Source organism: Perca fluviatilis, chromosome 20, assembly GCF_010015445.1.
Source record: "Perca fluviatilis chromosome 20, GENO_Pfluv_1.0, whole genome shotgun sequence".
NCBI classification, from domain to species: Eukaryota; Metazoa; Chordata; class Actinopteri; order Perciformes; family Percidae; genus Perca; species Perca fluviatilis.
The window spans coordinates 12,976,205-13,003,302 of NC_053131.1; the positions used below are offsets into that span (position 1 = coordinate 12,976,205).

Sequence of the window (27,098 nt, forward strand, 5' to 3'; positions counted from 1 at the left end):
TTCCACTCATCTTACACTCATCAGGGAGACTATAAAGCAAACACTAATTAGAAATGGAATAGCCAAAAGAATTTAAATGAGCAATTGACCCCGGCCTGACTATAACGTGTGGTTAATTACTTCACAATACTAATTCTTAGAGGATAATAGCCAGCCTTGGGGCTGAGTTGTTTAATAATGCTGATATGTAACTGCGACTTATAACTGCTTGTGTCAGATCAAAGAGAAGCTGGTGCAGCTGATGGAGAAAAGGAAGGAGATGATGTTCAAGTGGGATGACAGATGGGACTGGCTCAGACTCTGTGAGTAAAACCACACTAACCTCCACCATAAAAACAAATCCTGTACATACATTATTCCTTTTCAAATCTATACCTGCCCAAAGCCAAATGACTAACTGATGTGAATAATGTACAAATGTACAAACCTTTGCACATGAAAGAGCACTGTGGCTTTTGTTCCTCAAAACACTCAGTCTAATAAGCATCTTTTGTTGCAGTCTGACACAGCGCCTTCTCTAACACCGGGTGATCCCTTCAACTATACTTTGGAATTCTATATTCACTTTTAAATGTTTCCAATATGCGTCTCTGTTTTATAAACCTCCATAAACAGCATATACAGTCGAGAGAAAATGCTACGAGATATTTATACGAGATAGACAATATGTAATATTTCTAAAAATGTCCTTACTTCCTAAAATGTTCTCCACATCTTCACATGTTGTCACTTTTTAAAATCTGTCCTCAGTTTCTAAAAACATCCATAGTTTATAAAATAAAATGCTCTCAACTAAAATAATATTTCCCACTTTTAAAAAATATCTTTTCTTTCATCCCTTTACAAAAATGCTCTTGTTTTCAGTTTCAGAAACTGTCCTTACTTTTCAAAATGTCCTCTCTTTCCAAAAAATGTCCTGTTTTGTAAAAATCTTCATACTTTTCAAAATATCTTCACATTCAAATATGAATGAATGAATGAATATTTTTTGTATTATTGTGTCATGCATATGATAAAATATGCCCAGCCCACATGGGCTTACAAGACACCATTACCTAGGACAAAGGACCAGATGCCAAAGTAACCACATACCCTAAACAAATAAACCTTCTAGTCTTTTTTTGCCAAGCTTTAGAAACAAAAGTTTTAAAACAACCACTCCAATTGGTCATCATCTGTGCACCGGAAAATTTCAGGATTTTGGACAGACATTTCATGTAAGATCGGTGTTCTTAGCTCATCATAATACGGACAATACAAAAGAAAATGTGATTTGTTCTCAACTTCTCCTAGTTCACGTAGTTCGCACAACCTTTTATCTTCTTGGATGTTTTTGAATCCATCCACTTCTAGGGCAAGGGGAAGGATTCCTGTTCTCAACTGAGCCACCAACGACCTCTGACTTCTCCATAAGTTTGCTGTAACATATAGTTCAGGACCATAATAATGTTTGATTTGAATATAAGTTTGTTGTTTTGGTTTTATGTCTTTTGACCATATTTCTTCTAATCATGCAAGTAACTTACTTCTGATTGTGTACATGCTACAAGTGAAATTACTACGATATATATATTGCAATTCAACTTCTTCCAAAACATCATATATGTCATTAGTCTACGAGGAATTGTGTGCTTTGGCCCAGAGAAACACCTTTTTATTAATTCTATCATCAGACACGTTAAGCAAACAATTCCATAGCCTTATCATTTTCTCATTATTGAACCAGGAATCCAACCCATATCATCTTGAACAGCCAAAATAAGAGCAAACTTATGAACTCCTAAAAAATAGCTCTGTTATAAACAGAGTCTGCTGTTTTAGATCCTTTAAAACCCCAAATCCAAGAGCATAAGTTAATATGGGGGAAACGCATGCATTATAAAGTTGTGAATAAGTAGAGTACCCAAGGTCTTTCATACTTTAAGTTTGTTAACAACAGACCCTAACGCTTTTCCAGCTGAATCGACAAGCCTCATAGGTTAAGAATTCATCAAGAGTAAAACACAAATATTTATACTTTGATGTATACACTAGTGATACAGTCCCAAAAGTGAATGTCTTCCTGCTTCTCTGGATACCCTTTTTCCTGAAATGATGTTTTACTTTGATTTATTAATAACCTCCATCTGTAGCACCAGTTCTTTAACAGATTTAACATACTTTGTAAGTCATCTTCTGATTCAGCAAGAAGAGCAATATCGTCCATGTACAACAAAATACCCAAAGTTAAATAATTTAGATGTATACCTAGTCAAGTAATTTACATATACTAGAAACAAAGTGGGAGAAAGAACGTCACCTTGTTTAACACCATAAGGAGTATGACACCAACCAGTTTGTAGATTATTTACTTCCATGCAGAGCAACTATATAAGGACTTTAATGCTTTATAAAACCTTACATCTACTCTGGCTTCTATAAATTTTAGGGCAAGTAAATCTCTTGGAATCCAATCAAAAGCCTTTTTAAAATCAACAAAACAAACAAAAGTAGACTTACTTTCTGCAATTCTTGATCTGACAATAGTCAAAATTGAGTGGATATGGTCAATGCAGGCTCGGTTCTTTCTGAATCCATTCTGCTCATCAACCAACAGATTTACAGTTTCTAAATATTTAGTCAGCCTGAAATTCAAAATACTGGAATATAATTTGTACACTGTGCTAAGAAGGCTGATTTTCCTATAATTGACAGGTACTCTTGGGTCATCCTTAGATGATTTTGGGACAGGTTTAATAATGGATTTATACCATGTAGAGGGAACAATACTATATTTGAAACAAAAATGTAACAAACGGAAAAGCACAAACAAAAGTGATGATGACTTTAACACACATTAGGAATTCCCTCTACCACAACAGCTTTCCTCAGTTTTGACCTGTCTATTACAGTTCTTACTTCCTCCAACACAATGTCTTGATTCAAAAAGCCATTCAATGAGAACCCATCTCATCAAATAATTGCCAGCATTAATATGCATGAAAACTTGAAGGACATTTTAAAATGGTATTACTGTAAGATAAAGACTACCCTAATGACTTTGTCTTTGTTTCCTTCAGTGCTGGAGGTGTGTCAGTTTGCTCGGGATGCCTCGGTGGCAGAGGCTTGGCTGATCGCTCAGGAGCCCTACGTGTCCAGTAAAGACCTGGGCCACACTGTGGACGAGGTCGAGAAACTCCTTAAGAGGCACGAGGCCTTCGAGAAATCCACCGCCACTTGGGAAGAGCGCTTCTCCGCACTGGAGCGTCTCACTACGGTATGGACTGAAATATATGAAACATTAATCCTGCTGAAAAAAACATAGGAAAAACACTATGGAAAAATTGTACCTGCAGGCTTACACAACAGCTTTAAAGAAAACATATTGTCAATTACAGAAACATGTAAGGACATGCATCTAAAACACTAAAATGATAATACAAATCAAGCATAATTTGAATACATAATGAGAGTAAAATTCAAATAAAACCATAAAAAAGTAGCAAAAAGAGGAAATATGCAGTGTTGCGAGAATGGAAGAGAAGACATAGTTAAGTGTAGGCCATGTTGTACAAATGAGTTTTAAGGAGGCGTTTAAAAGCTGGAGTGGAGTCAGCCGGTCTCACACTGAGAGCAAGGCTGTTCCGCAGCTGAGGGGCCGTAACTGAAAACGCAGTCTGGTTAGTGGAATAGCTAAAAGATTTTGATCAGCTGATCGTAGAGGCCTGGCTAGGCTATAAGGGGTTAAAAGCTCTTTAATGTAATGTGATATGACAAAATCTCCAAGACTTAGTTAATAATCTGGCTGCTGAATTCTGGATAAGTTGCAAGTGTGAGACTGAGTGGGAGTTTAAATAGGTAATAAGAGAGTTACAGTAGTCCAGGCATGATGATATAAAAGCGTGTATGATTTTTTTCTGTGTCATTGAGAGTGAGCAAGTAATAAAAGCAACTATTGGACTAGGTATTGATTCCAGTTCAATACTGTGTTGCAGCTGGAGTTGTTGGAGCTGAGGAATCAACAACAGGAGATGGAGCAGTTCGTTAAAGAAGAGCAACGATCAGATAAAGACAGCAGGTACACACACTCAAACATACCATGTAGGCATTTATATACTGTACATTAGGGGCTTCTCAAAGTTTTGATTACTGAGTGCCAATTTAGGGAGCCAGCATATGATTAAGGGCCACACAAGAAAAGTGCACACAGAAAATAAAATATATATTCCATGTCAATTTCACATTAAACTGCAGAGTTGACCACCAAAATTGCTAACTTTAGCTAACATCGATGACATACCGTAATATCTGTGACACCTGCGAGGTGACACTAGTTGACATGAAACAGTAGCTTTCATTCCTGACAGACGCTTGTTAGGGGGTGCAGTTTGACACAGTAGCCAAGTGGTGTATTAAATGTATGCCATTGAAAGTGATAGTATTGAAATAGACCACTGATGATTAAAATGTAACATGCATTTAATGTCACATTCAGGGGCCACCCACAATATTTCTGAGGGCTACACTTTTAGAAACAATGTACAATGACCTTTTTAAATTACTTTTTATGACATACTATGACATTTTTTACGACTTACTATACTATGACTTTTAATGAAATATTACACTGTGACCTTTCTCTACCAATTTTTATGACATACTATACTATGACGTTTTTATGATATTTTATGCCTTTTTGGGATGTAGTATACTATGACTTTTTATGACGTACTGCAATATGACTTTTTTATGTCACAGACTATACTATGACTTTTTTTCTTTTTTTGATGACATACTATACCATGCTATGATTTTCATGACATTTTAATGACATACTATACTATAACTTTTTTATATTTTATGACATACTATATTATGACTTTTTTTATGACACATATACTATGATTTTATTTATTTTATTACATACTTAGCTCTGACTTCCTTTATACAATTTTTTTGTGACATACTATATATGTGAAATATTTTATGGCATACAACACAGAATCTTTTTTAAACATTACTTATGACATACTATACTATGACTATTCTTTAATCACATATCAGAATCATCAGCTTTTTTGGCCAAGTATGTGCTTTCTCTTAGTACGCACCTGCACTTAAAGGATGTATTACATCTCGTCCTGTGTTCCCTGAAAAACACATACAAATAATTTTACTGTTTTTTGATTTAACTCAATGTACTTACACAGAAATAGCATATGACACTTGACATAACAGGTAAGGAGAACAAAGCTAGACAGATAAAGGTAAAGAATAGACAGGACTGTTATGTACACAAGTATGTCAAAATAAGGTGCATCTATAAATATTTTTATAAATATAAAAAGCACCAATGACCAACAACAATATAAAATAAGTCTATATACAATTCAAGTGTTTTCGTAAGTTCAATCAGAAGATACAAGTGAATGAAGTAAAGATGAACGTTTATTATACAAAATGATGTGATAATTAAGTAAGTAAGTCTTTGGCGCTTAGAATCTACAGGGAGATTTGTACTCGAGGGGCCTGAGTCCTGAGCACCCCCATTGAGTCCAGACACTAGTGGCGGCTGATGATTCTGATTAGGCTGATGGACCTGATAATTCTGCGAAGACAACTGACAGCAACAGAAACAGAAAAAAAAGCCATAGTATAGTATGTTGAAAAAAGTGATAAAAAAGCCATAGTATAGTATGTCGAAAAAAACCATAGTATAGTATGTCGAAAGCAGAGAAAAAAAGTCATAGTATTGTATGTTGAAAAAAGAGGGATAAAGCCATAATATAGTATGTTGATAACAGCCATAGTATTGTATGTTGAAAAACGTGATAAAAAAGCCATAGTATAGTATGTCGAAAAAAGTGATAAAAAAGCTATAGAATAGTATGTCGAAAAAAGTCATAGTATTGTATGTTGAATAAAGTGATAAAAAAGCCATAGTATAGTATGTCGAAAAAAGCCATTGTATAGTATGTTGTAAAAATAGAAAAAAGCCATAGTATAGTATGTCGAAAAAAGCCATAGTATAGTATGTCGAAAAAAGTGAAAAAAAGCCATAGTATATAGTATGTCGAAAAAAGCCATAGTATAGTATGTCGAAAAAAGTGATAAGAAAGCCATAGTATATAGTATGTCGAAAGCAGAGAAAAAAAGCCATAGTATAGTATGTCAAAAAAAGTAATTAAAAAGCCATAGTATAGTATGTTAAAAAAGTCAAAAAACAGCCATAGTATAGTATGTCGAAAAAAGTGATAAAAAAGCCATAGTATAGTTTGTCGAAAGCAGAGAAAAAAAAGCCATAGTATAGTATGTTGAAAAAAGGGATGAAAAAGCCATAGTATAGTATGTCGAAAAAAGTGTCAAAAAAAGCCGTAGTATAGTATGTCGAAAGCAGACAAAAAAAAGCCATAGTATAGTATGTTGAAAAAAGTGATAAAAAAGCCATTGAATAGTATGTCGAAAAAAGCCATATACAGTGCCTTGCGAAAGTATTCGGCCCCCTTGAACGTTTCGACCTTTTGCCACATTTCAGGCCTCAAACATAAAGATATAAAACTGTAATTTTTTGTGAAGAATCAACAACAAGTGGGTCCCAATTATGAAGTGGAACGAAATTCATTGGCTATTTCAAACTTTTTTAACAAATAAAAAACTGAAAAAAGTGGGTGCGAAAATTATTCAGCCCCTTTACTTTCAGTGCAGCAAACTCTCTCAGAAGTTCAGTGAGGATCTCTGAATGATCCAATGTTGACCTAAATGACTAATGATGATAAATAGAATCCAGCTGTGTGTAATCAAGTCTCCGTATAAATGCACCTGCTCTGTGATAGTCTCAGAGGTCCGTAAAGCGCGCAGAGCTTCATTAAGAACAAGGAACACACCAGGCAGGTCCGAGATACTGTTGTGGAGAAGTTTAAAGCCGGATTTGATACAAAAAGATTTCCCAAGCTTTAAACATCCCAAGGAGCACTGTGCAAGCGATAATATTGAAATGGAAGGAGTATCAGACCACTACAAATTCTACGAAGACCCGGCCTCTCCTCTAAACTTTCAGCTCATACAATGAGAAGACTGATCAGAGATGCAGCCAAGAGGCCCATGATCACTCTGGATGAACTGCAGAAATCTACAGCTGAGGTGGGAGACTGTCCATAGGACAACAATCAATTGTTATACTGCACAAATCTGGCCTTTATGGAAGAGTGGCAAGAAGAAAGCCATTTCTTAAAGATATCCATAAAAAGTGTCGTTTAAAGTTTGCCAAAAGCCACCTGGGGAGACAACACCAAACATGTGGAAGAAGGTGCTGTGGTCAGATGAAACCAAAATCGAACTTTTGGCAACAATGCAAAACGTTATGTTTGGCGTAAAAGCAACACGGCTCATCACCCTGAACACACCATCCCTACCGTCAAACATGGTGGTGGCAGCATCATGGTTTGGGCCTGCTTTTTCTTCAGCAGGGACAGGGAAGATGGTTAAAATTGATGGGAAGATGGATGGAGCCAAATACAGGACCATTCTGGAAGAAAACCTGATGGAGTCTGCAAAAGACCTGAGACTGGGACGGAGATTTGTCTTCCAACAAGACAATGATCCAAAACATAAAACAAAATCTACAATGGAATGGTTCACAAATAAACATATCCAGGTGTTAGAATGGCCAAGTCAAAGTCCAGACCTGAATCCAATCGAGAATCTGTGGAAAGAACTGAAAACTGCTGTTCACAAACGCTCTCCATCCAACCTCACTGAGCTCGAGCTGTTTTGCAAGGAGGAATGGGCAAAAATGTCCGTCTCGATGTGCAAAACTGATAGATACACCCAGCCGAATTCTACAGCTGTAATCGCGAAAGCAAAAGGTGGCGCTACAAAGTATTAACTTAAGGGGGCTGAATAATTTTGCACGCCCAATATTTCAGTTTTTTATTTGTTTAAAAGGTTTGAAATATCCAATAAATTTCGTTCCACTTCATGATTGTGTCCCACTTGTTGTTGATTCTTCACAAAAAATTACAGTTTTATATCTTTATGTTTGAGGCCTGAAATGTGGCAAAAGGTCGAAAAGTTCAAGGGGGCCGAATACTTTCGCAAGGCACTGTATATATGTTGAAAAAAGAGGGATAAAAGCCATAATATAGTATGTCGAAAACAGCCATAGTATAGTATGTCGAAAGCAGAGAAAAAAAGTCATAGTATAGTATGTTGAAAAAAGAGGGATAAAGCCATAATATAGTATGTTGAAAACAGTCATAGTATTGTATGTTGAAAAACGTGATAAAAAAGCCATAGTATGTTGAAAAAAGTGATAAAAAATGCCATAGAATAGTATGTCAAAAGAAGAGCAAAAAAGCCATAGTATGGTATGTCGAAAGCAGAGAAAAAACGCCATAGTATAGCATGTCGAAAAAAGTGATAAAAAAGCCATATTATATAGTATGTCGAAAACAGAGAAAAAAAAGCCATAGTATAGTATGTCGAAAAAAGAGGGATAAAAGCCATAATATAGTATGTCGAAAAAAGCCATAGTATAGTATGTCAAAAGCAGAGAAAAAAAGCCATAGTATAGTATGTTGAACACAGCCATAGTATAGTATGTTGAAAAAAGTGATAAAAAAGCCATAGTATAGTATGTCAAAAAAAGTCATAGTAAATTATGTCAAAAAACTCATGAAAAATGCCATAGTATAGTATGTCAAAAGAAGAGCAAAAAAGCCATAGTATAGTATGTCGAAAACAGCCATAGTATATTATGTCGAAAGAAGAGAAAAAAAGCCATAGTATAGTATGTAGAAAAAAGTGATAAAAAAGCCATAGTATATAGTATGTCAAAAAAAGCCATAGAATAGTATGTTGAAAAAAGCCATATTATAGTATGTAGATAAAAGAGGGATAAAAGCCATAATATAGTATGTCGAAAAATGCCATAGAATAGTATGTCGAAAAAAGTCATAGTATTGTATGTTGAATAAAGTGATAAAAAAGCCATAGTATAGTATGTCGAAAAAAGCCATTGTATAGTATGTTGTAAAAATAGAAAAAAAGCCATAGTCGAAAACAGCCATAGTATAGTATGTCAAAAGAAGAGAAAAAAGCCATAGTATAGTATGTCGAAAAAAGAGGGATAAAAGCCATAATATAGTATGTTGAAAACAGCCATAGTATAGTATGTCAAAAAAAGTGATAAAAAGCCATAGAAAAGTATGTCGAAAAAAATCATAGTATTGTATGTTGAAAAAAGTGATAAAAAAGCCATAGTATAGTATGTCGAAAACAGAGAAAAAAAGGACATAGTATAGTATGTCGAAAAAAGTCATAGTATAGTATGTCAAAAGAAGAGAAAAAATCCATTGTATAGTATGTCGAAAAAAAGCCATAGTATAGTATGTCGAAAGAAGTGAAAAAAACATAGTATAGTATGTCAAAAGCAGAGAAAAAAAGCCATAGTATAGTATGTCGAAAAAAGTCATAGTAAATTATGTCAAAAAACTCATGAAAAATGCCATAGTATAGTATGTCAAAAGGAGAGAAAAAAAGCCATAGTATAGTATGTCAAAAAAAAGTCATAGTATAGTATGTCAAAAAAAGAGGGATAAAAGCCATAATATAGTATGTTGAAAACAGCCATAGTATTTTATGTCAAAAAAGGTGATAAAAAAGCCATAGTATGGTATGTCGAAATAAGAGAAAAAAAGCCATAGTATAGTATATCGAAAAAAGGGATAAAGACACATAATATAGTATAAAGTTGAAAACAGACATAATATAGTATGTAAAAAACTCATAGTATAGTATGTCGAAAAAGTGAATAAAGCCATAGTATAGTATGTCGAAAAAGAGGGATAAAAAGCCATAATATAGTATAAGTGAAAACAGCCAAAGTAAGTATAGTATGTCAAAAGGAGAGAAAAAGCCATAGTATAGTATGTCTAAAAAGCCATAGTATAGTATGTCAAAAGGAGAGAAAAAAAAAAGCCATAGTATAGTATGTTGAAAAAAGTGATTAAAAAAAGCCATAGTATAGTATGTCGAAAAAAATGAAAAAAGCCATAGTATAGTATGTTGAAAAAAGTAATTAAAAAGCCATAGTATAGTATGTTGAAAAAAGTGATAAAAAAGCCAAAAAAAGTGATAAAAAACCCATAGTATATAGTATGTCGAAAAAAGTTAAAAACCCATAGCAAATTACCGCAAAACTCATAAAAAAATGCCATAGTATTGTATGTCGAAAAAATGAGGGGCCTAAAAGCCATAGTATAACGTTGGAAAACAGCCATAATATAGTATGTCTAAAAAAAGTCCTAGTATAGTATGTAAGAGCAGAAAAAAAAACATAGTATAGTATGTTGAAAAAAGAGGGATAAAGCCATAATATAGTATGTGAAAACAGCCTGTATGAGAAAACGTGATAAAAAAAACGCATAGTATTGTATGTTGAATAAAGTGATAAAAAACCCATAGTATAGTATGTCGAAAGCCATATAGAAGGTCGTGAAAATAGAGAAAAAGCCACATAGGATAGTATGTCAAAAAAAATCATAGTATAGTATGTCGAAAAAAAGAGGGCTTAAAAGCCATAATATAGTATAGTTGAAAACAGACATATATTCTGTCAAAAAAGTGATAAAAAAAGCCATAGTATAGTATGTCGAAAGAAGAGAAAAAAGCCATAGTATGGTATGGCGGAAAGAAAGCCATAGTATAGTATGTCAAAAAAAGAGAAAAAAAGCCATAGAATAGTATGTCGAAAAAAGTCACAGTATTGTATGTTGAATAAAGTGATAAAAAAGTCAGAGTATTGTATGTCGAAAAAAGCCATTGTATAGTATGTTGTAAAAATAGAAAAAAAGCCATAGTATAGTATGTCGAAAACAGCCATAGTATAGTATGTCAAAAGAAGAGAAAAAAGCCATAGTATAGTATGTCGAAAAAAGAGGGATAAAAGCCATAATATAGTATGTTGAAAACAGCCATAGTATAGTATGTCAAAAAAAGTGATAAAAAGCCATAGAAAAGTATGTCGAAAAAAATCATAGTATTGTATGTTGAAAAAAGTGATAAAAAAGCCATAGTATAGTATGTCGAAAACAGAGAAAAAAAGGACATAGTATAGTATGTCGAAAAAAGTCATAGTATAGTATGTCAAAAGAAGAGAAAAAATCCATTGTATAGTATGTCGAAAAAAAGCCATAGTATAGTATGTCGAAAGAAGTGAAAAAAACATAGTATAGTATGTCAAAAGCAGAGAAAAAAAGCCATAGTATAGTATGTCGAAAAAAGTCATAGTAAATTATGTCAAAAAACTCATGAAAAATGCCATAGTTTAGTATGTCAAAAGGAGAGAAAAAAAGCCATAGTATAGTATGTCAAAAAAAAGTCATAGTATAGTATGTCAAAAAAAGAGGGATAAAAGCCATAATATAGTATGTTGAAAACAGCCATAGTATTTTATGTCAAAAAAGGTGATAAAAAAGCCATAGTATGGTATGTCGAAATAAGAGAAAAAAAGCCATAGTATAGTATATCGAAAAAAGTGGGATAAAAGCCATAATATAGTATGTTGAAAACAGACATAATATAGTATGTCGAAAAAACTCATAGTATAGTATGTCGAAAAAAGTGAATAAAGCCATAGTATAGTATGTCGAAAAAAGAGGGATAAAAGCCATAATATAGTATGTTGAAAACAGCCATAGCATAGTATGTCAAAAGGAGAGAAAAAAAGCCATAGTATAGTATGTCTAAAAAAAGCCATAGTATAGTATGTCAAAAGGAGAGAAAAAAAGCCATAGTATAGTATGTTGAAAAAAGTGATTAAAAAAGCCATAGTATAGTATGTCGAAAAAAATGAAAAAAGCCATAGTATAGTATGTTGAAAAAAGTAATTAAAAAGCCATAGTATAGTATGTTGAAAAAAGTGATAAAAAAGCCAAAAAAAGTGATAAAAAACCCATAGTATATAGTATGTCGAAAAAAGTTAAAAAACGCCATAGCAAATTACGTCAAAAAACTCATAAAAAAATGCCATAGTATTGTATGTCGAAAAAATGAGGGCTAAAAGCCATAGTATAATGTTGAAAACAGCCATAATATAGTATGTCGAAAAAAGTCCTAGTATAGTATGTCGAAAGCAGAGAAAAAAAGTCATAGTATAGTATGTTGAAAAAAGAGGGATAAAGCCATAATATAGTATGTTGAAAACAGCCTGTATGTTGAAAAACGTGATAAAAAAGCCATAGTATTGTATGTTGAATAAAGTGATAAAAAAGCCATAGTATAGTATGTCGAAAAAAGCCATAGTATAGTATGTCGTAAAAATAGAGAAAAAGCCACATAGTATAGTATGTCAAAAAATAGTCATAGTATAGTATGTCGAAAAAAGAGGGCTAAAAGCCATAATATAGTATGTTGAAAACAGCCATAGTATACTATGTCGAAAAAAGTGATAAAAAAGCCATAGTATAGTATGTCGAAAGAAGAGAAAAAAGCCATAGTATGGTATGGCGGAAAGAAAGCCATAGTATAGTATGTCAAAAAAAGAGAAAAAAAGCCATAGAATAGTATGTCGAAAAAAGTCACAGTATTGTATGTTGAATAAAGTGATAAAAAAGTCAGAGTATTGTATGTCGAAAAAAGAGAAAAAAAGTCATAGTATAGTATGTCGAAAGAAGAGAAAAGCCATAGTATAGTAGGTTGAATAAAGTCATAGTATAGTATGTTTAAAAAGTGATAAAAAAGCCATTGTATAGTAGGTTGAAAAAAAGTCATAGTATAGTATGTATAAAAAAGTGATAAAAAAGCCATAGTATAGTATGTTTAAAAAGTGATAAAAAAGCCATAGTATAGTAGGTTGAAAAAAGTCATAGTATAGTGTGTTTAAAAAGTGATAAAAAAGCCATAGTATAGTAGGTTGAAAAAAGTCATAGTATAGTATGTATAAAAAAGTGATAAAAAAGCCATAGTATAGTATGTTTAAAAAGTGATAAAAAAGCCACAGTATAGTAGGTTGAAAAAAGTCATAGCATAGTATGTCGAAAAAAGAGGAAAAAAAACCATAGTATAGTATGTCAAAAAACAGAATAAAAGCCATAGTATAGTATGTCGAAAGAAGAGAAAAAAAGCTATAGTATTGTATGTTGAAAAAAATTATAAAAAAGCCATAGCATAGTATGTCATAAAAAATTGAAAAAAAAGCCATAATATAGTATGTCAAAAAAGGAGTCAAAAAGCCATATTATAGTATTGAAAAAAGTCTTAAAAAAGTAATTGTATAGCATGTCGACAAAAGTTATAAAAACCTCAGAGTAAAGCATGTCAAGAAAGTAGTAGTATGTCTTGAACCCACGACTGTTGAGTTCTTAAAACCAGCTTTGGTATTATGTGCCACTAACTACCCTCTACCCCAACTGCTCTAACCCTAGTTCAGTTCTCGTGGTGTATTTGACATCCTGTTCACTGCCAGACCTTAAATTTCATCACACCTCATGAGGTTTGAACCCACAACCATTGTGATTTGAAATCCATCTTTTGGCTATTGTGGTACTAACGACCCACTACCCCAACTGATCTAAATACGGCTCCCTTCTCCTGTGAGGTTTGAACCCACGACCACTGGGTTCTTAGAAACAGCACCTTCCACCTTAAGTTTCTCTAACTATCCTCTACCCCAACTGCCCTACACAGAATCAGTTCTCCTGGTGTATTTGACATCTTCATGTTCACTAGTAGACCTTAAAACTCAACGTGCCTTGTGAGGTTTGAACCCACGACCAACTGTTCTTAAGCTCAGCCTTTGCCTTATGTGCCACTAACTACCCTTGACACCAATCTCGTTACCTTTGGGATTTTTCTCCTGGCATAATTGACATATTCATATTCACTGATGGCCCTTACAATTCATTGCACTTTGAACCAACAACCATTGTGTTCTTAAAACCAGCCTTCGCTGTATGTGCCACAATCTACCCTCTACCCCAACTTCTCCACTCTTAGGATTGTTCTGCTGGCATATTTGTCATATTCATGTTCACTGTTAGACCTTAAAAAAGCCACAGTACAGTATGTCGAAAATAGCCATAGTATAGAATGTCGTAAAAATAGAAAACAAGCCATAGTAGACTATGTAAAGTCATAGCAGAGGGATAAAAGCCATAATATAGAATGTTGAATACAGCCATAGTATAGTATGTCGAAAAAAGTGATAAAAAAGCAATAGTATAGTATGTCGAAAGAAGAGAAAAAAAGCCATAGCATAGTATGTCGAAAAAAGTCATAGTAAATTATGTCAAAAAACTCATGAAAAATGCCATAGTATAGTATGTCAAAAGAAGAGCAAAAAAGCCATAGTATAGTATGTAGAAAAAAGTGATAAAAAAGCCATAGTATATAGTATGTCAAAAAAAGCCATAGTATAGTATGTCGAAAGCAGAGAAAAAAATCCATAGTATAGTATGTTGAACACATCCATAGTATAGTATGTTGAAAAAAGTGATAAAAAAGCCATAGAATAGTATGTTGAAAAAAGCCATATTATAGTATGTTGAAAAAAGAGGGATAAAAGCCATAATATAGTATATCGAAAAATGCCATAGTATAGTATGTCAAAAAAAGAGCAAAAAAGCCATAGTATAGTATGTCGAAAACAGCCATAGTATAGTATGTCAAAAGCAGAGAAAAAAAAGCCATAGTATAGTATGTTGAAAAAAGTGATAAAAAAGCCATAGTATAGTATGTCGAAAAAAACCATAGTATAGTATGTCGAAAGCAGAGAAAAAAAGTCATAGTATTGTATGTTGAAAAAAGAGGGATAAAGCCATAATATAGTATGTTGATAACAGCCATAGTATTGTATGTTGAAAAATGTGATAAAAAAGCCATAGTATAGTATGTCGAAAAAAGTGATAAAAAAGCTATAGAATAGTATGTCAAAAGAAGAGCAAAAAAGCCAAAGTATAGCATGTCGAAAAAAGTGATAAAAAAGCCATAGTATATAGTGTGTCGAAAACAGAGAAAAAAAAGCCATAGTATAGTATGTTGAAAAAAGTGATAAAAAAGCCATAGAATAGTATGTCGAAAAAAGCCATAGTATAGTATGTCGAAAAAAGAGGGATAAAAGCCATAATATAGTATGTCGAAAAAAGCCATAGTATAGTATGTCAAAAGCAGAGAAAAAAAGCCATAGTATAGTATGTTGAACACAGCCATAGTATAGTATGTTGAAAAAAGTGATAAAAAAGCCATAGTATAGTATGTCAAAAAAGGTCATAGTAAATTATGTCAAAAAACTCATGAAAAATGCCATAGTATAGTATGTCAAAAGAAGAGCAAAAAAGCCATAGTATAGTATGTCGAAAACAGCCATAGTATATTATGTCGAAAGAAGAGAAAAAAAGCCATAGTATAGTATGTAGAAAAAAGTGATAAAAAAGCCATAGTATATAGTATGTCAAAAAAAGCCATAGTATAGTATGTCGAAAGCAGAGAACAAAAAGCCATAGTATAGTATGTTGAAAAAAGTGATAAAAAAGCTATAGAATAAAGAGGGATAAAAGCCATAGTATAGTATGTCAAAAGCAGAGAAAAAAAGCCATAGTATAGTATGTTGAACACATCCATAGTATAGTATGTTGAAAAAAGTGATAAAAAAGCCATAGAATAGTATGTTGAAAAAAGCCATATTATAGTATGTAGATAAAAGAGGGATAAAAGCCATAATATAGTATGTCGAAAAATGCCATAGAATAGTATGTCGAAAAAAGTCATAGTATTGTATGTTGAATAAAGTGATAAAAAAGCCATAGTATAGTATGTTGAAAAAAGCCATTGTATAGTATGTTGTAAAAATAGAAAAAAAGCCATAGTATAGTATGTCGAAAACAGCCATAGTATAGTATGTCGAAAGAAGAGAAAAAAAGCCATAGTATAGTATGTCGAAAAAAGCCATAGTATAGTATGTCGAAAAAAGTGAAAAAAAGCCATAGTATATAGTATGTCGAAAAAAGCCATAGTATAGTATGTCGAAAAAAGTGATAAGAAAGCCATAGTATATAGTGTGTCGAAAGCAGAGAAAAAAAGCCATAGTATAGTATGTCGAAAAAAGTAATTAAAAGCCATAGTATAGTATGTTAAAAAAATGGAAAAATAGAGTATAGAATGTGGTGATAAAAAAAATAGCAAGGTCTGTGTAGAAAGAAGGTGATAAAAGCCATAATATAGTATGTCGAAAAAAGCCATAGTATAGTATGTCAAAAGCAGAGAAAAAAAGCCATAGTATAGTATGTTGAACACAGCCATAGTATAGTATGTTGAAAAAAGTGATAAAAAAGCCATAGTATAGTATGTCGAAAGCAGAGAAAAAAAGTCATAGTACAGTATGTTGAAAAAAGAGGGATAAAGCCATAATATAGTATGTTGAAAACAGCCATAGTATTGTATGTTGAAAAACGTGATAAAAAAGCCATAGTATGTCGAAAAAGGTGATAAAAAAGCCATAGAATAGTCTGTCGAAAAAAAAACATGGTAAATTATGTCAAAAAACTCATGAAAAATGCCATAGTATAGTATGTCAAAAGAAGAGCAAAAAAGCCATAGTATAGTATGTCGAAAGCAGAGAAAAAAAGCCATAGTATAGTATGTTGAAAAAAGTGGGATAAAAGCCATAATAGAGTATGTTGAAAACAGCCATAGTATAGTATGTCGAAAAAAGTGATAAAAAGCCATAGTATATAGTATGTTGAAAAAAGCCATAGTATAGTATGTCGAAGAGAAAAAAAAGCCATAGTATAGTATGTCGAAAAAAGAGGGATAAAAGCCATAATAGAGTATGTTGAAAACAGCCATAGTATAGTATGTCGAAAAAAGTGATAGAAAAGCCATAGTATATAGTATGTTGAAAAAAGCCATAGTATAGTATGTCGAAAGCAGAGAAAAAAAAGCCATAGTATAGTATGTCGAAAAAAGTGATAAAAAAGCCATATTATATAGTATGTTGAAAAAAGCCATAGTATAGTATGTCGAAAGCAGAGAAAAAAAGCCATAGTATAGTATGTCGAAAAAAGAGGGATAAAAGCCATAATATAGTATGTCAAAAAAAGCCATAGTATAGTATGTTGAACACAGCCATAGTATAGTATGTTGAAAAAAGTGATAAAAAAGCCATAGTAAAGCATGTCGTAAAAATAGAAAAAAAGCCATAGTATAGTATGTTGAAAGAAGAGAAAAAAAGCCATAGTATAGTATGTTGAAAAAAAGGGATAAAAGCCATAATATAGTATGTTGAAAACAGCCATAGTATAGTATGTCGAAGCAGAGAAAAAAGCCAGTATAGTATGTCGGAAAAGAGGGATAAAGGATACAATATAGTAGTGTCAAAAAAGCCATAATATAGTATGTTGAAACAGCCATAGTATAGTATGTTGAAAAAAGTGATAAAAAGCCTCGTAAAGCATGTGGAAAGCAGAGAAAAAAAAAAAGTCATAGTATAGTATGTTGAAAAAAGAGGGATAAAAGCCATAACATAGTATGTTGAAAATAGCCATAGTATTGTATGTTGAAAAACGTGATAAAAAAGCCATAGTATAGTATGTCGAAAAAAGTGATAAAAAAGCCATAGTATAGTATGTCGTAAAAATAGAAAAAAAGCCATAGTATAGTATGTCGAAAAAAGTCATAGCAAATTACGTCAAAAAAAGCATAGTATGTCGAAAAAAGAGGGAAAAAAAACATGGTATAGTATGTCGAAAGAAGAGAAAAAAAGCCATAGTATGGTATGGCGGAAAGAAAGCCATAGTATAGTATGTCAAAAAAAGAGAAAAAAAGCCATAGAATAGTATGTTGAAAAAAGTCATAGTATTGTATGTTGAATAAAGTGATAAAAAAGTCATAGTATTGTATGTCGAAAGAAGTTATAGTATAGTATGGCAAAATAAGAGAAAAGCCATAGTATAGTAGGTTGAAAAAAGTCATAGTATAGTATGTTTAAAAAGTGATAAAAAAGTCATAGTATAGTAGGTTGAAAAAAGTCATAGTATAGTATGTTTAAAAAGTGATAAAAAAGCCATAGTATAGTAGGTTGAAAAAAGTCATAGTATAGTATGTATAAAAAAGTGATAAAAAAGCCATAGTATAGTATGTTTAAAAAGTGATAAAAAAGCCATAGTATAGTAGGTTGAAAAAAGTCATAGCATAGTATGTCGAAAAAAGAGGAAAAAAACCCATAGTATAGTATGTCAAAAAACAGAATAAAAGCCATAGTATAGTATGTCGAAAGAAGAGAAAAAAAGCTATAGTATTGTATGTTGAAAAAAATTATAAAAAGCCATAGCATAGTATGTCATAAAAATTTGAAAAAAAGCCATAATATAGTATGTCAAAAAAGGAGTCAAAAAGCCATATTATAGTATTGAAAAAAGTCTTAAAAAAGTAATTGTATAGCATGCCGACAAAAGTGATAAAAACCTCATAGTAAAGCATGTCAAGAAAGTCGTAGTACGTCTTGAACCCACGACTGTTGCATTCTTGAAACCAGCTTTGGTATTATGTGCCACTAACTACCCTCTACCCCAACTGCTCTATCCCTAATTCAGTTCTCGTGGTGTATTTGACATCTTCCTGTTCACTGCTAGACCTTAAATTTCATCACACCTCATGAGGTTTGAACCCACAACCATTGTGATCTAAAATCCAGCTTTTGTTTATTGTGGTACTAACTACCCACTACCCCAACTTATCTGAATATGGCTCAATTCTCCTGGTGTATTTGACATCTCCATATCCACTGGTAGACCTTAAAATTCAACACACCTTATGAAGTTTGAACCCACGACCACTGGGTTCTTAGAAACAGATTTCACCTTAAGTTTCTCTAACTATCCTCTACCCCAACTGCCCTACACAGAAACAGCTCTCCTGGTGTATTTGACATCTTCACGTTCACTAGTAGACCTTAAAACTCAACGTGCCTTGTGAGGTTTGAACCCACGACCAACTGTTCTTAAAATCAGCCTTTGCCTTATGTGCCACTAACTAACCTCCACCCCAAAATCTCTACCATTGTGACTTTCTCCTGGCATATTCACTGTCGGACCTTACAATTCATTGCATTTTGAACCAACAACCATTGTGTTCTTAAAACCAGCCTTCACTTTATGTGCCACGATCTACCCTCTTCCCCAACTTCTCCACTCTTAGGATTGTTCTCCTGTCATATTTGTCATATTCATGTTCACTGTTAGACCTTAAAAAGCCATAGTATAGTATGTCAAAAGAAGAGAAAAAAAAGCCATAGTATAGTATGTCGAAAAAAAGCCATAGTATAGTATGTCGAGAAAAAAGGGATAAAATCCATAATATAGTATGTTGAAAACAGCCATAGTATAGTATGTCAAAAGCAGAGAAAAAATGCATAGTACAGTATGTCGAGAAAAGTGAAAAAAAGCCATAGTATAGTATGTCGAAAGAAGAGAAAAAAAGCCATAGTATAGTTTGTCGAAAAACGTCATAGTATAGTATGTCGTAAAAAGAGGGATAAAAGCCATAATATAGTATGTTGAAAAAAGTGATTAAAAAAAGCCATAGTATACTATGTCGAAAAAACTCATAGTATAGTATGTTGAAAAAAAAGGGATACAAGCCATAATATAGTATGTCGAAAAAAGCCATAGTATAGTATGTCGAAAAAAGTGAAAAAAAAGCCATAGTATAGTATGTCGAGAAAAGAGGGATACAAGTCATAATATAGTATGTTGAAAACAGCCATAGCATAGTATGTCGAAAAAAGTGATAAAAAAGCCATAGTATAGTATGTCGAAAGCAGAGAAAAAAAAGCCATAGTATAGTATGTCAAAAGAAGAGAAAAAAAAGCCATAGTATAGTATGTTGAAAAAAAGCCATAGTATAGTATGTCGAGAAAAAGAGGGATAAAAGCCATAATATAGTATGTTGAAAACAGCCATAGTATAGTATGTCGAAAGAAGAGAAAAAAAGCCATAGTATAGTATGTCGAAAAAAGTGAAAAAAAGCCATAGTATAGTATGTCGAAAAACGCCATAGTATAGTATGTCGAAAAAAGAGGGATAAAAGCCATAATATAGTATGTTGAAAACAGCCATAGTATAGCATGTTGAAAAAAGTGATAAAAAAGCCATAGTATAGTATGTCGAAAAAAGTCATAGTATAGTATGTTGAAAAAAGTGGGATACAAGCCAAAATATAGTATGTTGAAAACAGCCATAGTATAGTATGTCGAAAAAAGTGATAAAAAAGCCATAGTATAGTATGTCGAAAAAAGATGGATAAAAGCCATAATATAGTATGTTGAAAACAGCCATAGTATAGTATGTTGAAAAAAGTGATAAAAAAGCCATTGTAAAGCATGTCGTAAAAATAGAAAAAAAGCCATAGTATAGTATGTTGAAAGAAGAGAAAAAAAGCCATAGTATAGTATGTCGAAAAAAGAGGGATAAAAGCCATAATATAGTATGTTGAAAACAGCCATAGTATAGTATGTCGATAAAAGTGATAAGAAAGCCATAGTATATAGTATTTCGAAAGCAGAGAAAAAAAAGCCATAGTATAGTATGTCGAAAAAAGTAATTAAAAAGCCATAGTATAGTATATTGAAAAAAGTGAAAAAACGCCATAGTATAGTATGTCGAAAGCAGAGAAAAAAAGTCATAGTATAGTATGTTGAAAAAAGAGGGATAAAAGCCATAATATAGTATGTTGAAAATAGCCATAGTATTGTATGTTGAAAAACGTGATAAAAAAGCCATAGTATAGTATGTCGTAAAAATAGAAAAAAAGCCATAGTATAGTATGTCGAAAAAAGTCATAGCAAATTATGTCAAAAAAAGAAGGCTAAAAGCCATAATATAGTATGTCGAAAAACGTCATAGTATAGTATGTCGAAAAAAGAGGGATAAAAGCCATAATATAGTATGTTGAAAACAGCCATAGTATAGTATGTCGAAAAAAGTGATAAAAAAGCCATAGTATAGTATGTCGAAAAAAGTCATAGTATAGTATGTTGAAAAAAGGGATACAAGCCAAAATATAGTATGTTGAAAACAGTGATAATAAAGCCATAATATAGTATGTTAAAGAAATAGCCATAGTATCATTATGTTGAAAAGCGTGATAAAAAAGCATAGGTATAAAGAATAGTAAGTAAAATGAAAAAAAGCCATAGTATGAGTATGTGCGAAAAAAGTCATAGTAAGTTACGCAAAAAGAAGGCTAAAAGCCATAATATAGTATGTCGAAAAACGTCATAGTATAGTATGTCGAAAAAAGAGGGATAAAAGCCATAATATAGTATGTTGAAAACAGCCATAGTATAGTATGTCGAAAGCAGAGAAAAAAAAGCCATAGTATAGTATGTCAAAAGAAGAGAAAAAAAAGCCATAGTATAGTATGTTGAAAAAAAGCCATAGTATAGTATGTTGAAAAAAGAGGGATAAAAGCCATAATATAGTATGTTGAAAACAGCCATAGTATAGCATGTTGAAAAAAGTGATAAAAAAGCCATAGTATAGTATGTCGAAAAAAGTCATAGTATAGTATGTTGAAAAAAGAGGGATACAAGCCATAATATAGTATGTTGAAAACTGCCATAGTATAGTATGTCGAAAAAAGTGATAAAAAAGCCATGCCATAGTATGTCGAAAAAAGTGAAAAAAGCCATAGTATAGTATGTCGAAAAAAGCCATAGTATAGTATGTCGAAAGCAGAGAAAAAAAGCCATAGTATAGTATGTCGAGAAAAGATGGATAAAAGCCATAATATAGTATGTTGAAAACAGCCATAGAATAGTATGTCGAAAAAAGCTATAGTATAGTATGTCGAAAAAAGTGAAAAAAAGCCATAGTATGGTATGTTGAGTTAAGAGGGATAAAAGCCATAATATAGTATGTTGAAAACAGCCATAGTATAGTATGTCAAAAGCAGAGAAAAATGCCATAGTATAGTATGTCAAAAGAAGAGAAAAAAAGCCATAGTATAGTATGTTGAAAAAAGTGAAAAAATGCAATAGTATAGTATGTCGAGAAAAGACGGATAAAAGCCATAATATAGTATGTTGAAAACAGCCATAGTATAGTATGTCGAAAAAAGAGGGATACAAGTCATAATATAGTATTTTGAAAACAGCTATAGTATAGTATGTAGAAAAAAGTTATATAAAAGCAATACTATAGTATGTCGAGAAAAGTGAAAATAGCCATAGTATAGTATGTCGAAAGAAGAGAAAAAAAGCCATAGTATAGTATGTCGAAAAACGTCATAGTATAGTATGTCGAAAAAAGTGATAAAAAAGCCATAGTATACTATGTCGAAAAAGTCATAGTATAGTATGTTGAAAAAAGAGGGATGAAAGCCATAATATAGTATTGAAAAAAGCCATAATATAGTATGTTGAAAAAAGTGATAAAAAAGCCAGTCGAAAAGAGAAAAAAAAGCCACAGCATAGTAGGTCGAAAAAAGCCATAGTATAGTATGTGAAAAAATAGAGAAAAAAAGCCACATTATAGTATCGAAAAAAAGTTATTAAAAAAGTCATAGTATAGCATGTCGAAAAAAGTTTATTTACCATGTCCCCTCTATCCACCCTCTTTCTCCTATACTGAACCCTGAAACAGCTTTTGCATTACGTGCCATGTACTACCCTCTACCCCAACTGTTCTACTCGTAACTCAGTTCTCCTGGTGTATTTGACATCTTGCTGTTCACTGCTAGACCTTAAATTTCATCACACCTTGTGAGGTTTGAACCCACGACCAAAATCGTCTTGGTATATAGTATGTTGAAAAAAAGTGATAGAAACGCCATAGAATAGCATGTCGAAAAAATGGGTGAAAAAAAGTGGATGTAGGGGATGTCATTAAAAGTTAATAAACATCATTGTATAGTATGTCATAAAAGGTCATTGTACAGTATGTCATAAAATGTCATAAAAAGTCATTGTATAGTATGTCATAAAAAGTCACAAAAAAGTCATAGCGTTCGTCATAAAAAGTCACAGGGTGTCGTTAATTTTTTTAGGACGTTCTATACAATGTTTTTTTCACCTCATGATATTTGATAACAAAAAAAAGCAGAAAATTGTGAGCCTTATCCTTTAACCTTGCTTGCAAGTACACTGTCTCTCCTTCTCACATTGTTCTTCACCTGCTGCTCTTAAAAGTCTCTCATACAGACCCCATGCTGTCCTCTTTCCTCCAGGAGAGAAGACACCGGTTTCGTAGAAGAATCTTCAAAGCTCTTTACTATTGAGGAACAGACTCTGGTTAGTAATTACATCCACTCAGCTCCTGTTCTCCCTACGTTATCATATTGTGACACCTGTTTAAGCAAACTGAAGTAAAAAAGAAAAGAAAATCAATCTCTTCTATGCTATTTTCATTCTGCAATTTAAAGCTCGTTTACTTCATCTAAAACAAACTACACAACTACACTTTGTTTCCTTATCCCCCTTCAATTGTGCGGGTTGATTTGTAAATGTATTAATGATTTGTCTCATGTCTCATTCTACGTCTCTGTCTGTATTTTTTCTCCTCCAGTCTGGTGCAATTGATCCCAGTTCAGGTCTGCTGGAGGAGACAGCCGGTGACTCCACAGTGCCCATAGTGTCAGAAATGAGAGAAAGTGGTTCTCTGGAGCTGGAACCTTCCGTTTCAGTAGAGAGCCCTAAAGAACCAGAGCGAGCAGCCACCATGCCTATGGAGATTGTTAGAGCCCAGACTGTGCTGCAGGAGGGCATGTTGGGCCGCAAACACGATTTGGAGGGCTCAGGAAAGAAGGCATCAAATAGGTAGATCATTTCTTTGTTAGGAAATCTATCAGCACACTTCAACACTTGCTTACCTTCTTTAATTCATCACAGGGAACATCAAGTCTGCATTTTTTTTGTTTTCATTTTTATTTAGGTTACCTCACATATTGCACACAGGCTGTTTAAATCAGTCTGCACCCAAACAGCAATACAACACAATAAAAATGCAACATTGACAAAAATAAATCAGGGTTCATTCTACAACTCAAGCAAGTTTCAAGTCTTAATTAGTAATCTCTAATTGTAGTGGCATTGTAGTAAAAAAAAAAAAAACAATCTGAAATCTACAACTGTATAGCATGCATTCAAAACATGCATGTTCTATGTTTGTGTTTAACGAGATGGAGATTACACAAACTTTGGAATAGTCCTTTTTAGACAGCATGTGTGTTAAAACGTTAGTTTTTTTTAATAGTTTAAGTAATTTTGAGGGTTTTTTTAGATAAATTAGTAATTAACATTAGTAATACCAGAACATATTAACCATCTACTTATCTAGTTAAAAGTGTAGATAATGATGTGAAGCCATCTTTTTTAGCCACTTGGTTGTAAGATGGTTAAGCATGTGTTTTAACATAAAAATTCAAGCTGCTATAAGTCAGTGTGTTAATATTAACACACTGACTTATAGCAGCTTGAATTTTGAATTTTGAATACAAAAAGTACCTACCACATGACTGCTGTTTTACAGATAATCTGGCTGTGTTCTTCTTGACAAAAACAGAGCAGTGAGCTACTCCAACTCCTCTCCTTATTGCTCATTAACTGAATTAAGTCTTCATTGCGTGGTGATGTTGTTGTGGCTCTCGTAATTGTGATTCAATTTATACATTTATTTTTGCATTATTGCCCGGAAATCAGCAACACGAAATGATCAATATTTAAGCCCTCCATTTTCAACCCCTCCTCTTCCTCCAAGGTCTTGGAACAACTTGTACTGTGTGCTGAAGCCAGGTCAGCTCTCAGCCTATAAGGATGCCAAGAGTTTTGGCCATGGGGTGACATATCCCCTCAATAACGCCAGCTGGGAGATCCTCACCAACTACAAGAAAAAGAAGCACGTCTCTAAACTACGGTGAGAATTCTTAGAGAATCTGTTTTGGGGAAACTAGGTTAGTCTTTACCTTAGTCAAAAGGTCAAAATAGAAGATATAGGCTAACTTTTTGTTGCTATGCATTCCTCCTCACAATACATTTTAACCTCACTTTCCTTTCTCTCTCTCAGTCTTGAAGACGGCAATGAATATTTGTTCCAGTGTAAGGATGAGGTGAGTTTATATACTATTGAGGGATAACACAATTAAAAACTTTCAACGAATAACATGAGACTGAAGGTTCTGGACTGGGGCATGTTATTACATGATCTTTGACCCTAAGTGACAGGGTGTAATGTTGCATATGGTTCATACATATTTACATTTAATTTAAAAAGCCGTTTTAGTTTGACATGTCTGCCCATGTTTAAGTAATTTTGCAACCTTGTTTATGTAAGTAGCCCACATTAAAACCCTACAAGGCCGACCTTGTAGGGTTTTAATGTGGGCTACTTACATAAATAAGGTCGCCTGCGAGAGGAGAAACACGTGCTTCACATGCAATACAGTGTAGAGACTTATTCTTTGTTGTTGTTTAGAAGCAGAGAAATGTGCCGTTTCATCGAGGTCCTCTGACAGTTGTCGGCCATCCAGAATCTTTTTTAATCCATCATGGAATTACAGTGTCTTTGTTATTTATGAATAAAAAATCAACTTGCGTATGTTCTGTTTGCTTCGCGATCTTTGGACCGATCATCTTGCATTAGAGCAGAGCAGTAGTGTTAGCAGAAAGATAGCCCTTTCTAAAGAGGTCTTTTGTGTCTTCGTAAACCTTCCAGAAGCTTAGAAATCCGTCCGGGAAGACGGGGACCTTTTTTGGAGACTGCACAATTATTCCAGAGTGATAAATCCACGATTTTGTACCAAAAAATCACGATGTCTTCATGTTACCCGGCTGCCATCTTTGAAAAGGACATTTTGACTGACAGCTGGCTTGTGCAATCACATCAAGTCATTTGGGGAGGCCAATAGGGAGGCCTTACAGGAGGGCCTTATTTACTAGGTCTGTGTGTGTGTGTGTGTGTGTGTGTGTGTGTTTGTGTGTGTGTGTGTGTGTACTGGAAGGCAGAGGACAGAAAGAAAAATAGATGCCAGAATGAAGCTAGGAGGTGGAAATGAGTGTGATTTGGCCTACTGATGTCAGGTGACATGACCAACCTTTTTGGATAAAAGAGTATACACTTTTTGGGAAAAAACCTAAATAGTTTTATATTATTGTTAGATACAGAGTTTGTTTCTGTGTCCCCTGATTGCCAACACTTGGGAGAACAAAGTTCTTTGTGTGATTTCACCACATTTCAGTGAGATTCCATTTCCGTTTAGTCTTTATAGTCATATAACAACGTATACATTCGTGTGGCAACCATTGCAGCATGCATAACCTGACAGCCCAGGTTCTCCTGAAAGAAATTATGTCTATAACTTGATTGTGCATAACAATGTTGAGGTTATACAAGCATTATTACACAAGGAGACCAGGCGAACCAAATATGGGAAAAAATGGCTTAGACCTCACAGGACTGATGAGGTTATTCACGTTTCCGTCTGTTTCACCATCAGTTATTGAGACTACCCTACAGGGATCATTAAGGTTCACAAGATATATTTTTTTTAACAGCAAAGTAGTTTTCATCTATATTGCCCTGATTCAGCCTCACAACCACATTATTTCAAGTTTTATCGCTAAATGTGTGAACCACTTCCACTTTTTAATTTACTCAAACAGACCAAGAGACAAAAACACACACTGCCTCTCTAGAGGTGGACTTCCCTTTGTAAGCCTCTGTGGTGTGTTTTTGTGTTTATTTTAGGAGGAGCTCCAGCGTTGGAGCCAGGCCATGGAGAAGGCCTTTCAGCCCCTGGCAGTGGAGGAAGCGTCAGGGCCCTCAGGGGCCAAAACCCACAGCCTGCCCCCTCCCTCCTCTTCAACTGCCCTCCCTGAGCCCAGCTCTGCCAAGAAAGACAAGCAAAAAACCTGAAGAGAAAGTAATATTTGTGTACAATCAGTCAAAGCAAGCTTTTCAATCACTAGATTTTTTTATATTATTTTGTGAGAATTAACATAATATTGTAGTTTAGGTTAAAGCCATCACTATTTTGCCTGTATTTAAGCCAGTGTATCAATGCAAAAGGTCCACTTTTTTGCTTTGTGTTCTTTTTAACAGATGCCAAATTCAAAGCAATTAAATTAAAGC

The 27,098-nt window shown here is 33.4% G+C and overlaps 1 protein-coding gene across 1 annotated transcript in view; it reads left to right on the plus strand.

Annotated features, from left to right (window-relative positions):
- The window catches only part of sptb (spectrin, beta, erythrocytic), a 57,602-nt gene extending 30,720 nt beyond the window's left edge, over positions 1-26,882 (plus strand). Inside the window, exons 29-36 of the mRNA XM_039785892.1 lie at positions 218-302; positions 3,060-3,256; positions 3,975-4,057; positions 23,200-23,263; positions 23,538-23,788; positions 24,729-24,884; positions 25,035-25,077; positions 26,715-26,882. Of these exons, the coding sequence (XP_039641826.1) occupies positions 218-302; positions 3,060-3,256; positions 3,975-4,057; positions 23,200-23,263; positions 23,538-23,788; positions 24,729-24,884; positions 25,035-25,077; positions 26,715-26,882 (1,047 nt within the window). The remainder of the gene's footprint in view (positions 1-217; positions 303-3,059; positions 3,257-3,974; positions 4,058-23,199; positions 23,264-23,537; positions 23,789-24,728; positions 24,885-25,034; positions 25,078-26,714) is intronic.
- Positions 26,883-27,098: the final 216 nt, after the last annotated feature.